At 42.9% G+C, this 14,819-nt stretch overlaps 1 protein-coding gene across 2 annotated transcripts in view; it reads right to left on the reverse strand.

Annotated features, from left to right (window-relative positions):
• The window catches only part of CNNM4 (cyclin and CBS domain divalent metal cation transport mediator 4), a 34,378-nt gene extending 22,556 nt beyond the window's left edge, over positions 1-11,822 (reverse strand). Inside the window, exons 1-2 of one of the 2 annotated variants that reach the window (XM_063448600.1) lie at positions 10,739-11,822; positions 7,100-7,463 (exon numbers count right to left, since the gene is read on the reverse strand). In XM_063448600.1, coding sequence (XP_063304670.1) covers positions 7,100-7,463; positions 10,739-11,755 — 1,381 coding nt within the window. In that variant the 5' untranslated portion in view covers positions 11,756-11,822. Of the gene's footprint in view, positions 1-7,095; positions 7,464-10,738 lie in introns of both variants that reach the window. The other variant, XM_063448601.1, reaches the window with a different exon arrangement.
• Positions 11,823-14,819: the final 2,997 nt, after the last annotated feature.

Below are 14,819 nucleotides of genomic sequence, written 5' to 3' on the forward strand. Positions count from 1 at the left end.
TAAGCTTATTTGTAATTGTCCTATTTATAGTTAAATCCCCTCTCATAATATTGTAAAGCGCTATGGAATCTGTTGGCGCTATATAAATAATAATTATAAAATATAATATATATATATATATATATATATATATATATATACACACACACACACACACACACACACACACACACATATATATGCAACTTCATTCTAAGTGTATTTTAATAATATATGTACTTCTATTAATATAAAAATACACTACGTATGACGATGTAGATAGATATACACACACACACTTAATTTTAAACAGGTTTAATAATTTTTTAATTTTTTTTTTTTTATACTTCCCACCAGCAGGGGGACTGCCTGACAGCCCAGACAGTCTCCCTGCTGGCAGATCCACAGCCAGCTATAGAGGGGGAATGTGATTTCTCTTTGAGATCGACCACATGGCCCCGTGGGCCTTATTTGCCGTGGGAGGGCTGCCTGGGCTGTCAGGCAGTCCTACCGAAGAGAAATGCAGAGGAGGTAAGTCCACTGGAGCGCCTGGGGGCTTAGGCCGTTACGGCGTTCTATGCCGCCGCAACAGCTTTAAAGCCCATTATATTAGGGACGGCATAGAACGCTGTTAGGGGGTAAATCACAAACAGGAGGCTCCTGTAGGGTCTAGCAGGTTATTAACAGTGCAGGAGATTTAAAAAAATATATATATATATATATATATATATCTTACATTTAACAGACTGTGTAATAAAGAAAGTGTAAAAATCAGATCTCACTTTACAGGGTGTGTTTAGGAATGCACATTACATGCAGGGAAGTATGAATAGGGCTATATAACCCCTTCGTGATGAGCCCGTTTTTCAATTTTCTTACCGTTAAGGACCAGGGCAGTTCTTACATTTCAGAGGTGTTTGTGTTTAGCTGTAATTTTCCTCTTACTCATTTACCGTACCCACACACATTATATACCGTTTTTCTCACTGGTCTTTCTAAAAGATACCATTATTTTCATCATCTATAAATTTACTATAAAAAAACAATTATGGGGGCGGGGCCTGACAGCTAAGATGGCCGGACGTGTTTCTTGAGAGCTCCGGCATCAGCGGGCAAACGAAGGCGCATCCTGCAAAAAATACCCACGCTGGCAGCACACAAAGAGCCACATGAGGAGCAGGACTGTACGAGGAGCACAAAGATACCAGACATGTCTCACTGCTCACAACGGGCACACGGACCGGCCACGCGGCCTACAATGGAGCGGAGATTAGGGCCTGGGGGAGACGGCCGACCCCTTGGCGCGATACCTGCTCACAAGCGAGTGCTGACTACTGCCCTGCTACCCCCCCCTCTGGACCGGTGGGGGACATCCTGGTCCCCGCTGGGGACGGTCACCCCCGCAATGCGAACTAAACAGGCAACTCGTTTGTAAGCAAACGAGATGGCGGAAACGCAACCAAGATGGCGGCAATGGCACACCCGACGCAAAAAAAACTCTCATCCAGCCACCTAAGCACACCCAGGAGTTTCTTGTCCGGCTATACCACAGCCTACGGACAAAGCTCCACTCTAAGAGCCTCTACCTCGCCATGAAAGCAGCAATGGCGTGGATCCGGCCGTCTACACGGCGACGCCTGACCGGTAATACACCGCGGGCCCCCGGCCGACCTACAGCCAGAGACAGGGCCGTGAAGCAAAGTGGCGGGAAGGGGAGGATGAGCCCCCAAACACTAACACCCCGCCTCGCACGCACCGAGGTGAGACCGCAGGGCCCACTCACCACACAGCTACTCCAGAAACTGACCGCCACAGAAAAGCGACCCCACGAACAACGACCCGTGAGCTCCGACCTCATGCCAGCGACGGACAACTACGGAGCACCCCTCCGAAACGAAGAGAGGAGGGAGCTCTACAACAGGCACCGGACATCTGGGGAATGGTGAGACCGCCCTACGGAGGGGACGAGATCAAGCGAGACACCGGGCACAAACCGCACATCGCATTGCAACAAATATGCACCCAGGCGCCCACGAGAGCACTAAGGGACGATGTAATCTTACCAAGCAGAGGTATTGGTTGACAGTACCGCATACACTCGAGCAAAGACTTGTAGTTACAACCCAGTTTACTGGAGCTAAGAGAGACACTGCTGTTTAAAAGCTACCAGAGTAAATGTTTTGTTTTAGCTTTTTAGTTATATTCGGTTAATTATAAGCTGTCTGCCTTTACCTAATAATGTCTAACTCCACTTAGCTGCCGGTGACGCAGCCTACCCTAGTGATGCCTTGCTAATCATTGGTGACCCCCACTAGTACCCTACTGACCCCAATGCCCAGTATCCCTCCAGCCATGAGAGTACACTGCTCCTATCATTAGGCTTGGCGACCTAATCCGTCCAGTAAAAGGCAACCGCGCAACCCGCAATAGACACAACTGACCCGCGAAAGATGCTGGCACTACAGGGTAGGCCCTATTTGCATTAGTTTCATTTACGCTGCCTGTATAAGTTATCACTCAGTTGTTCTTATACCCATCATCGAGTTACCTCACCATATGGCACATACTAGTTAAAACCCTACTTGAGATTACGCTCCTGTTTAAATATTTTTAACAATATTCAGTTACACGCAATAGTAACACTATGAAACGCCAATATACTAAACTTGTGCAAGTATATGATGTCTTTATAACTGCAAGGGCAACCAGCTCAGTCACACCCAGCAATCTATGCACGAGCGTCCCTGCCCAAGCGCTTCCCACCTTACCTGAGCAGCATCCATCGTACTACAGCCTCACAGCAATACCAGTGCGTGAATAATCATATCAAGCTAAATCGTGATTATAATTATAAAATTGTGCATGCATTAACATACCCCATTTCTGTTTTCAAATGTTTAAGAAAAAGCGTGAGGATTGCCTTTGGGGTACCTCAGGCGTGGTGTTATCTTTTTTGCACTACAAAAATAAAGAATAAAAAAAAAACAAAAAACAAAAAAAAAAAACACAATTATAAGATATGATTTAAAAAAAAATAAAAAATTCTAAATGACCCCCTAAATTTCCTATGCATATGCAACCGCCAAAAAACACCCCTGCTAAATAGTTTCTAACTTTTGTCCTGGGTTTAGAACAATGTTAACATGTTTTTAGCAAGTTATAGGGCTATAAGTACAAGTAGGACATTGCAGTTTCAAAATAGATAAATTTTTTTAAATCAATAGTGACATTGTAACACTTATCTGTCATAAATCCCGGTCTACTTTAAAAAAAAAAAAAATATGTACATGTACATATTTTTTTTTTTTAAAGTAGACAACCCAGGGTATTTTTTTTCGTAGCCAGTCACAAATACTGGCCAAAGTTGGCATTTATATATGTTCGTGTTTTAAAAATGCAAAAAACTATTATGAACGCTAACTTTGGCCAGTGTTTGTGACTAAGTGGCTACTAAAAAAGACTGGACATACCCCATTTGCAATACCTTGGGTTTTCTACTTTTGCAAATGGTATGCCATCATGGGGGTAATTCTCATTCCAGGGCTACCATACTCTCTCAAAGGCAACATAACCAATCTGGTAAATTTAATTGTGAAAACAGCCTTATATTTGACCCTGTAACTTTCAAAAACACTATAAAACCTGTACATTGGGGGTCCTGTTATACTCAGGAGACTTTGATGAACACAAATATCGGGGGGCGGGGCCTGACTGTCATGGAGGGAAGACGTGCCTGACTGAAGCTCCCTACAGATTTCTGCGAAAACTGATCTAAAGGCACTCTCAAACCACTATAAACGGCAGAAAATGACCCCAAATGACTTACTAGCCATCAGCCTCCACGGTAAACCGGTAATGCGGACCGTGGGTGAACGACAGACAAAGCCCGCGACGGCATGAGGCCTGGAGCGCACTGGACGGGAGCGGCGGCCGAGCTCCCAACACCAGGACCACGCAGCCTGACAGCTGCCATGCAACACGGCAGGGCTCATTGATCAGCCTGGAACAAATCCTCACGGACTTCTGGCTCAGAATGGAGCTCAGGCTGACGAAAAACAGAATGCCGCCGAAGCCAAGAGCTGGTACACCTAGAGCACCCTCCACCCTGGGGGCAGCTATACCCCGGCTCAACGACCCACCTCAACGACTCCCATCATGGCCAGAGATCCATCGCATCGAAACGCCACGACGGGGGCACCCATGGCAGGCCACCGCACAACCCCAACGAGGCACCGGATGACTCGACAAAACACATCGCATCCCTAACACTGATCAGGAGACCTGACACGGCACACCACAACACAACAAGATACCGTGAATACGATCATCGTCCTGCCAACCTGCCCAGAGACAGACTTCATCCTGGGCGATCCCAGGGGACTATACAGTATTGAATAAGCCTACTATATAGCACATTCCTGCAGCGGTAGCTACTGGATGCCTTGACAGATCAATATATTAACAGCTTAAAATGTATTACTCCTGCTATGCTCACAGTTTTATTTAATTTTATTTATTTTCAGGCACCAGCACACCCATGATGTGTGATCTCTTATCTTTTTAGATGTAGCTTAGGCAATTCACCTTGCCTTGTAGCACTCAGATCTACACTAGTCCTTATAAAATCACACAGCATGCTTAACCAGAGTTTAATATGCGTCTAGCAGGCTACCACTCTTGACTATCACTCAGGCAGCTAACACATGACATATCGCACACCCTACAGCTGTCACCATACTATACTGCTTGTGGATATGTAGACAAATACATGCCTGCCTGTTACTAGTTATCTGTCTAGTAATCCAAAACCGGTCAGTCAATATAGCCTGCATATTATACTGTTATGTTTTACTTGCTGACCAACATTTATGGATTCCAGTTACTGTCTCTAATCAGTGACCTCACCAAAAAAAAAAAAACAAGTGCAGTCTCTATGTATGCCATGATCCTGACCTATGTTTGCTTGTTTATTCTCGTCTTGTTATAGCTATCGTGGTGTAACTAGAGTGTATGATAACCCTTACACAATAAAAAAAAAACAAAAAAACAGTAAAACGTATCACAACAATTATATCATCAGTGAAAGTGACGTTTGTGTGCGAAAATGCAAAAAACGTCACTTTCACAGAAAAATATAATCGCTGGAATATGTTTTACCGTTTTAAATACCACTAATATTTGTATATAATTATTTATGTAATTATGTATATGGATATATATATATTATGTATTATTTTTAAACAGATCTATTTCATTCTAAGTTTTTTTTTGATAATTAAATGATGTATATATTTATTTTTACACACATATTTATAATTTTTTTCATTTATTAACATTTTTTATTTTAACAGAAGCAGGGAGACTGCCTGTCCGTTTAGGCAGTCCCCCTGCAGGCAGCACTATGGTCACCTATTGCGACCATATGACTGCTCTTTCAGAGCGATCACATCGCTGGGGCGACTGTCTGGGCTGTCCCCCCCAGACCGGGAGCAACACAGATCGCCGGCGGGGGAACAGTGGCTTTCGGGTAAGTAATCTATTTGCCGCGGACTTACTTAAAGACTGTTTTTGTCGGACGTACCTAGTTCGTCCGCAGTCCTTAAAGAGTTAAACAAAGTTATTTAACTCCTAAATGGCACAGAATTGAGCAGTAGGACTGCAGGGGCATGATCTATACCTCAAAACTACTTAATTACGGTAAAGTTGTTATCGTGACTATGGTACCTTTAAAGGATCCCACTAATAAGACAAAAAAAAATTTACCGTATATAGTCGAGTATAAGCCGAGTTTTTCAGCACATTTTTTGTGCTGAAAAACCCCAACTCGGCTTATACTCGAGTCAGTGTCTGTATTATGGCAATTTACATTGCCATAATACAGACAGGGGGCTGTGGGGGCTGCAGAGAGTTTACTTACCTCTCCTGTCAGCTCCTGTCAGCTCCCTTCTCCTCCGCGCCAGTCCGTTCAGCACCTCGGTCAGCTCCCAGTGTAAGTCCCGCGAGAGCCGCGGGGTCATAGTGCGGCTCTCGCGAGACTTACAGTGTGAGCTGACAGGGGAGCTGACCGGACCAGCGCGGAGGAGAAGGCAGCTGACAGGAGCTGCAGGAGAGGTAAGTAAACGCTCTGCCAGCCCCCTCCTACACAGTGCCCATCCACTGGACCACCAGGAAGTGAGAGCCCCCCTCCCTGCCATGTATCAAGCAGGGAGGGGGGACGGAAACAAATTAAATAAAATAAAAAAAATATAATAATTAAACTAAAAAAAAAAAAAAAAAAAATTAAAATAATTAAAATAAAAATATAATAAAATTGCCCACCCCCCACCAAGGCTCAGTTACACACACTGCACTCATTATATACACACACTAAATAAATATTCAATTAATATAAATTTTTTAGGATCTAATTTTATTTAGAAATTTACCAGTAGCTACTGCATTTCCCACCCTAGTCTTATACTCGAGTCAATACGTTTTCCCATTTTTTGGGGGTAAAATTAGGGGCCTTGGCTTATATTCGGTTCGGCTTATACTTGAGTATAAACGGTAAATGGAGGTGAGGAAGCAAAATACATAAACCTTTTAAATTTCCAGCCAGGATCATCATCGGGATAGAAACCACTTAGGTGTGTTTCAAAGATGTTTAGCTCCCTCGCACCATTAGAGCGGAAAAACAAAAAGGAGAACATACAACTAGACACACCTATAAGGATGGCTTTGTCCAGAAATACAAAGTAAATTTATTTCACACAAATATTAAACAGTGTAGATATTTTACTCCACTCTTAGAACAAGCCATGAAAGTATTGTATGCCTCCAAAAGCATTCTGTCCAAGAGGAAATATCACAGTTTTAGCTTAGTGTGCCAGTATATACCATGACTATTTCATACTTGTTCCACCACATATGATAGCACAGTTCTGAAATGCCAGAGATCTCCACGATAATAGACTTTCTTTTAATCCGTAATGCAACGCGTAAATTAAAACCGGTTTTGAAAAACTTCCACGTCAATAGAATAAAACTCATTTTTGAGCCCCTCTTATTTTGGGATTAAATTTCACATTCTGTCTGACGTGTATAAATACTTACAATAGTTGTGTTTTACAAGAACACTCACCTTTTTTGAACTCCTCCAGCACAGCATCCAACTTTGTGTCACTGAATACAAAGTGGACAGGGTGGCTGTAGAAGCGAGTGATGGTGCCTAGAGGAGTACAGTCATCTGGGTCCACAAAGGCCAGGTCCTTCACGTAGAGAATGTCCACGATGTTGGACTTTTCATTCTCGTACACAGGTATACGTGTGTAGCCGCTCTCCATAATGCTGGACATAGTGCTAAAGTCCAAGATGGTATCATGAGGTAGCATGAAGCAATCTTCCACCCGGGTCATCACAGCCTCTACAGTTTTTGTGCGCAATTCTAGGGCTCCCTGTATGATGTTCATCTCTTCGCGTACCAATCCACTATATGGCTCAGTCACCTGGAGCGAGAGGAAGGTTACATTAACTACTCAAGGCAAATCCCATAACTCAGAAGACTTAACAGTATAAAGTGAATGTACCATTAAAATGCTTTACGTTAATTTTACTAATGTTAGTTTTGTCCCAGTTAACAGTGAATCAACAGATGATTGTGCAACTCCTTAACAAAGACCATATTGAGGGTTTAAAATATTGTAGAACTGCCACTAAGGAGTTACATAAATTCTATTTACACAAACTCACACAGGGTTATTAAACAACATTTAGAGTTGCTAAGAAATCAAAATGAACTGTAACATATAGGCAAAATGAATCTCCAAGTCAATTCTGTTATTTTATTTTTTTTCCAACCAGCACTTATAAACAAATATACAAACCAAAATAATATAAGACAAAACACATGTAAGAAATGTTATTAACATACTATAAACTTGGTCAATGGAGATTTTTTATCCCCCCACTTCCCCATCCATTTTCAGACCAGTCCTCTAATGACAGAAACTGGGTATCATAGTACAGCAGCAAGAGAGAGAAACCCTACACTCAAGCCTGCTCTTAATCACACTGATCAGCCTCCCTGCCAGAATGTTGCAAGGTGAAACTGTTTTCCATCTACAAACGTGTAGAACTGCCAGGCGTGCCCAATGCACCTTTCCAGCATTCCTAGGGATAGGACACTGATTGGTTAGATAACTGACCCCTCTGGAATGGGTGAGAAAAGCATAAAGTAAGAAAAAGTCAGGTAAACTTGAAATAAATTAAAATCATTTACCGGATTTGTTTTAACCTGCAGATTGAGGCAACGGTCTCAATAAAAGCTAAAACTGTTCAACAAGACAGGTGTTTCAAAGCGATTCATGCCCCTTTAAATCTGAAGTTCACTTTCAATTGCCAGCGATTTGTGCCTTAGTGAATAACTGACAAGTGTGAATGTGATTTCAAGGAATGGAATACACAGGCACAATAAAATAAAAAAATGCAAGGGACTGTGAACTTGGGAAGAAAACTAGTACAAGCTGGAACTTTTTTCTCTGCAACATGTACTAAAATTGATCAATTAACCTCCTGATGACAAAGAAACAAGTAAATCCCACAGGCAAGACATAATAACAGGCATGCTTTACACACATCACTTTATACATTGTAAATTCTAAGTAATCTTCTAAATTAAAGAGTTATTGGTACCTTAGAGTGTAACTTCCGAATACGGTTATAAACTTAAAGGGACACTATAGTCACCTGAACAACTTTAGCTTAATGAAGCAGTTGTGGTGTATAGAACATGCCCCTGCAGCCTCACTGCTCAATCCTCTGCCATTTAGGAGTTAAATCCCTTTGTTTATGAACCCTAGTCACACCTCCCTGCATGTGACTTGCACAGCCTTCCATAAACTCTTCCTGTAAAGAGAGCCCTATTTAGGCTTTCTTTATTGCAAGTTCTGTTTAATTAAGATTTTCTTATCCCCTGCTATGTTAATAGCTTGCTAGACCCTGTAAGAGCCTCCTGTATGTGATTAAAGTTCAATTTAGAGATTGCAATACAATTATTTAAGGTAAATTACATCTGTTTGAAAGTGAACCCAGTTTTTATTTCATGCAGGCTCTGTCAATCATAGCCAGGGGAGGTGTGGCTAGGGCTGCATAAACAGAAACAAAGTGATTTAACTCCTAAATGACAGTGAATTGAGCAGTGAAATTGCAGGGGAATGATCTATACACTAAAACGGCTTTATTTAGCAAAACTAATTTAGGTGACTATAGTGTTCCTTTAATTCCACTGTAGAATGCTTTCATTGTTACCATGCATTGAAAGTTTGGATTGCATATTATTTTGCAATATTTTCAAACGTGTTACAATTTAACTTAAATTGGACATAGTTACCATTTATCATTAGTTTATCAGTTACCAGAGTTGCCCAGTAACACTTTTTTAAAACAGAAGTTAAGCAATGAGGGAGGTTTATCAAATTTAAAGAGGTAACAATGTGGGTGCAAATTACTACGAGTGGAGAGAAATTCTATTAGTTTCCATTAGTTGGTGAATTGTCATCTGTTGCACTTTGCTCTCAGAATAACACCAGTTTCTGAGGTAAGAAATCTCCCTCAATACGGTGTGTCCTGATAAACTCACTGAATCAATTGCAGTAATCTGAAAAGCCTAAAGTGACTACTGGAAACTTGCATACATTTACAAGTCAGGGTATATTATTCATCCCTAAAGGAACAAGCACTATGGAAGCGGTTAGTAGAATGGAATATAGACTATGAAATAAAGATGCAATTTCATACAAAAAATAATATTCAATAAAGGTCTCCCCAATTACAGTTTACATGTTCTTGTTGAAAAGCTATGAGGAAAAACTCCTGTAAAATATATTGCTTTTTCCCTCATTTCTTGAAAAAAATGTGATTTTAAAAACTACTACTCGGTCCTGATTGGGAAGGGTTCCTCTCATCCTCTCCACTAAAGTTTAAAAGAACCTTGTGACCCCATCTAAAACCATGATGTTTTTCCATAGTACATCATGGGACTCGTAGTTCCTAATCAATGAGTTAAGGAAGGAAGTATGCTACCATAGCTCACTTAACCTCTAATAACCCGAGGCAGCATTTCCATGATGGGAACTGCTGATAGCAAGGCAGTGTGTGCCAGTATTGTAAGTTCAGAAGTTCTCCGTAAACTCTGTTTATGGTTGCTTCTACAATGCCACTAGGCAGTGGTGACTAACCTTTGGCACTCAGACTTTCTCGTGATGCTCAACCAACTATTCAGTATAGCGTGCCAAAGGGAAGCCAGCACCGCACTGAAGGTTAAGCGCATATCCCACTAGAAGAGAAGAATAAGACAGGCAATAAGAGTATACATGTACATTCTATTTGGAACAGCCAATGTATTAAACTTGTTCTTATTGATATCTATGACATTCCAGGCAGACTGAATGAGCCCATACTGAGTTATATGTGGGGACACAGCTTATAGCTCAACACACTAGTCTATATTATAGTGCAGGGGTAGGCAACCTTCGGCACTCCAGATGTTGCGGACTACACCCCCGAAATGCTCTTACACCCGTAATGCTGGAAAAGCATCAATGGAGATGTAGTACAAAACATCTGCAGTGCCGAAGGTTACCTATGCCTGTTATAGTGTATTGACAGTGTACGCTGTGCTGTGTAAATGGACCGCCCTGCAGACCAAGGCTCTGTGTGTATATAATTATGTTATATGCTATGTTTGGGTACACAGACAGAGCCCGAGCTGGCACACACATACCTTGAGCATCTCGAGCAGTTTCTCCCGGTTGTACACGGTGCCGATCTCCTGTCCCAGCACGCAGTCCAGCAGCTTGCTGACAGGGTAAGCCAGGGGGAAGGTGAGCACCATGAAGAAGCGGGTGAGGAATAGCGTGTTGGCCCCCACGGCCAGCCCGTGTCTGGAGCACAGAGCCTGGGGCACGATCTCCCCCAGCACCACGATGCCCAGGGTGGAGGTCATGATCGCGGCCAGCCCGGAGCCGATGAGGTCGTCCAGCAGGGTGGTGAGGGTGGTGTTGACCAGCACGTTGCCCAGCAGGAGGGAGCAGAGCAGGTAGTTCCCCTGACGGCGGACGGGCTCGATCTTGGCGGCATACCTCCTCTCCCGGTCCGAGCCGCAGCGCTGCACCACCCGCAGCTCCATGGGGTCCAGCGCCATGAGGCCCAGGTTGAGGCCGCTGAAGATGCCGGACAGGGCCAGCAGCACCACGATGATACAGCCCTGCAGCCACTGCGGTAACAGCGGCCTCACCACCTCCAGCACCAGCAGCCGGCCGTCCGGGGCCCCGTGTAACCTCCAGGGCAGCCCGGGCCCCCGGCGGGAGCACACTGCGTACAGCTGGGACTGCTGGCTCTTCCGCAGGGGCTGCACCTCCAGGCGGAGCAGGGCCGCCGTGCCCCCCGCCAGCACGCTCACACTGCCCGCCCCGCGCAGGTCCGGGGACTCCCGCTCGCAGCTGCGGTTGTCCTGCGGGCCGGACACGGCCTCGGTGAAGCGGAGCAGCTCGGCGCTGTCATTGCGGAGGTTGATGCCGTAGAGTCGGAGCAGGAGCCGGCTGCCCTCCGTCACCTCCAGCTCCCCGGCTTCGGACAGGCGGGCGGGGGGGTCGCTGTGCTCCAGCCGGATGCCCAGGATGAGGGGGAGCTCCGGGGAGCCGGCGGCCGAGTCGTTCTGAGCGGAGCTGGGGGCCGGCACGATCACCGCGGACAGTAAGAGAGCGAGGAAGCCGGGGTAGGGAGCTCCCGGCGCGGCCATGACGTTTACAATTGTCCGAGGCCACAGCACACCGGGTCTGCACTGCCGGGGACACGCCCCCTCTAGGCGAAGCCACGCCCCATACAGGCAGACGGTACGCTGATAGAAGCCACGCCCCTTCTCGGATAGTCACCAGGCTCTTCACCAGCATACAAACCGCTCACATAAGCCCTGACCAATAGGAACTCCGCTAGCATAAAACACGCCCCTTTTCCAGCTGCTCATCTCAGGAGGTGTCCTCACTAGTATATAGCATGCGGCCTTGCTTGAAGAGACCACGCCCCCTCGCGGTATATTTTTCCGTTCAGCCCTTGTGCTAATTTACATAACCCCGCCCACTGCCCTGACTGTCACTTGTGGCCACGCCCCAACCCTGCTTAGTGTGACAGCTCGCTGCTCTCTGTTCCCGCCCAAACCCTGCATTCTGCTCCCAGTCCGAGCTGTAAACAGGCAGCCTGGCACGTGGGCTCACTGCCAGCACTGAGCAAGAGCCACTGGGAGGGAAACACTAAGTACACACATGTAGTCACTCAGGGCTATTTACTAACGTGAACTGCTGGCAATTCAGCGAATTTCAATTTACAGTCAGTACACCTCCCCGGCTTATTCAATAAACTATGAATTGTAGCAGATTAAAATCTGAATGACTGAAATCCGGCCAGTGAAAGTTGCCCTTTAAGTACTGTCTGCCAGCAAGGCGGCTGATGAGCAATCAGCATAGATAGGAATCCAGTTAGGTGGAGAGTGGTCTGTCAAAGCTTTATGTTCTCATAAAAACAACACACCAGAAACTGTGTAACTTACATGTTCTCGGTATCTGTTAAGCTAAAGCGTTTTTGTTTTTTTGTATTTCTTTTTATTACGTTATTTATCAGTAAAATAACAATTTTATAAATATACATACATTTACATAATGAGTATGACAAAACGCATACATATAAACAAAAGAAAAAAATTCCGGATATAGGGCACATTTTATATGTCTTCATATAGCAGACCACAAACTGGCTTTATAGCATGTCAATAACTTGTGTGATGTGTGATATTATATTGATTGCTTTTATAGCATTCTATGGTTAATTTACAATCATACATCCATCCATAAATAATAAAACCTAGGTTGGGATTATCTCTATATGTATCAAACAATAGAAAGTTTATGTGATTTATCATTTAATTATTTTGTTTTAATTTATCACATGATTAATTTCCTCAATTAGAGTGTTATATATCTGTTTCATTGGATTATTTCTGTGCGCATTATACTGGATTGTACCTTTTTCCATCTCCAATTGAGTTATAATTTGGGCCTTTAGTTAACAAAAATTTGGGGTGTCTGTTTTTTTCCATGATCTGGCAATCAAAAGCTTAGTAGCAGTAAGGCAATGGGTGACCAGGGTTTCGTTTTTTTTTTTCTAGCTTATTGTTATACAAATGTAATAAAGCTATTTCTGGAGTAAAATTTAATCTAACGTTACTTATTTCTGTTATTATTTTAAATGTGAGATCGCATGTTGGTTTGATACTTGGGCAGTTCCACCATATATGTATCATGGAACCGTCCAAGTCAAAGCATCTCCAGCAATTTGGAGGATTGCTTTGGCAAATTTCGTTTAACCTCCTTGGTACCATCTGTAGCTAACTTTGACAAAGTTTTCCAGTATATTTAAACAATGAAAATGTTTTTTGATTTTAAGAGATGTAAGACACCAGGAGTTGAAATCTATCTTAATATCAAGATCTCTCTCCCAGTTTTTAAATGCGGTAGAAGTATTAGTTTGGTTTATAAGATTCAATAATTCAAGTATAATAGAGTATTTCTTGTTCATAGTTTCTATGGAGACAATCTTTTTAAATAAATTTCCTTTTTCTCCGTTGTAATTCATAAGGTGTATTTTTAGAAAGTTGCTCTGTATTAAATTTAGCCAATGTATTGGAACCTTAAGGGGAATCATACGGAACAGATAGATCCATTTTGGGACGATATATGCTCTAATCGTATTAATTCTGCCCCACCATGATATTGCATGGGATCTCCATTCTTTAAGCAATCTATTCATTTCTTTTAGTTGTTTTAAGAAATTAATTTGCATCAAACGAGCAACATCTGTAGTCAACAGAATACTTAAGTACGGAAGCTGAGTAATTGACCAACTGAATGAGTAATTTTCCCTTAACCTTTGCAGTTTTTTTTTCTCCATGTTTGTTGTTAATGCAAGTGTTTTGTTAATATTCATTTTAAAGTTTGAAACTTCCCCCTATGTTGTTATCTCTTGCATTAGCAGTGGTAGTGACTGTTCAGGATCTGTAATAGTTAATATAACGTCGTCTGCATATAAACAGATCTTAAGTTCTTCATTAGGGATAGAGATCCCTTTAATTCCTATATTTTGTCTTATTAAGCAAGCCAAAGGTTCCACTGAGATAACATAAAAGAGTGGTGAGAGTGGGCAGCCCTGTCTCGTTCCGTTAAGAATTTCAAACCATTCAGATCTTAGATCCCTACCAATTACTCTAGCTGACGGCACTGAGTATAGAGCCTCCACTGTGCCCATGAACCACCCATCAAAACCCATTTATAGAGCCTCCACTGCGCCCAGTTGACCCTGTCGAAAGCCTTCTCGGCATCAATCGACAGGGTCAACAGGGGCACCCTAAGTTTATGGGCCCAATCCATTACTTCTATCAATCTTCGAGTATTGTTATTTGATTGCCTCCCTGCAACAAAAACTATTTGATCTTTATGTATAATATCCGGCATAGGTACTTGAAGTCTTTTTGCCAATATAGCTGAGTACAGTTTAACATCGCCGTTTATTAACGATATAGGGTGATAGTTTGATAATTCTGTTGGAGATTTACCAGGTTTTAATATCGGACTAATATGTGCTCGCAGAAGATCTACCGAAGCATGGCCTGCTTTTGATATTTCATTAAATGTTTCAGTTAGCATGGGAATAACTTGCTTTTTAAAAGTTTTATAAAATTGGTTGGTATATCCATCAAGGCCTGGAGCTTTTTGTTTTGCAAGATTTGTAATTGCCCATTCTAATTCATCTATTGT

Source organism: Pelobates fuscus, chromosome 3 (genome assembly GCF_036172605.1).
Source record: "Pelobates fuscus isolate aPelFus1 chromosome 3, aPelFus1.pri, whole genome shotgun sequence".
Lineage (NCBI taxonomy): Eukaryota > Metazoa > Chordata > Amphibia > Anura > Pelobatidae > Pelobates > Pelobates fuscus.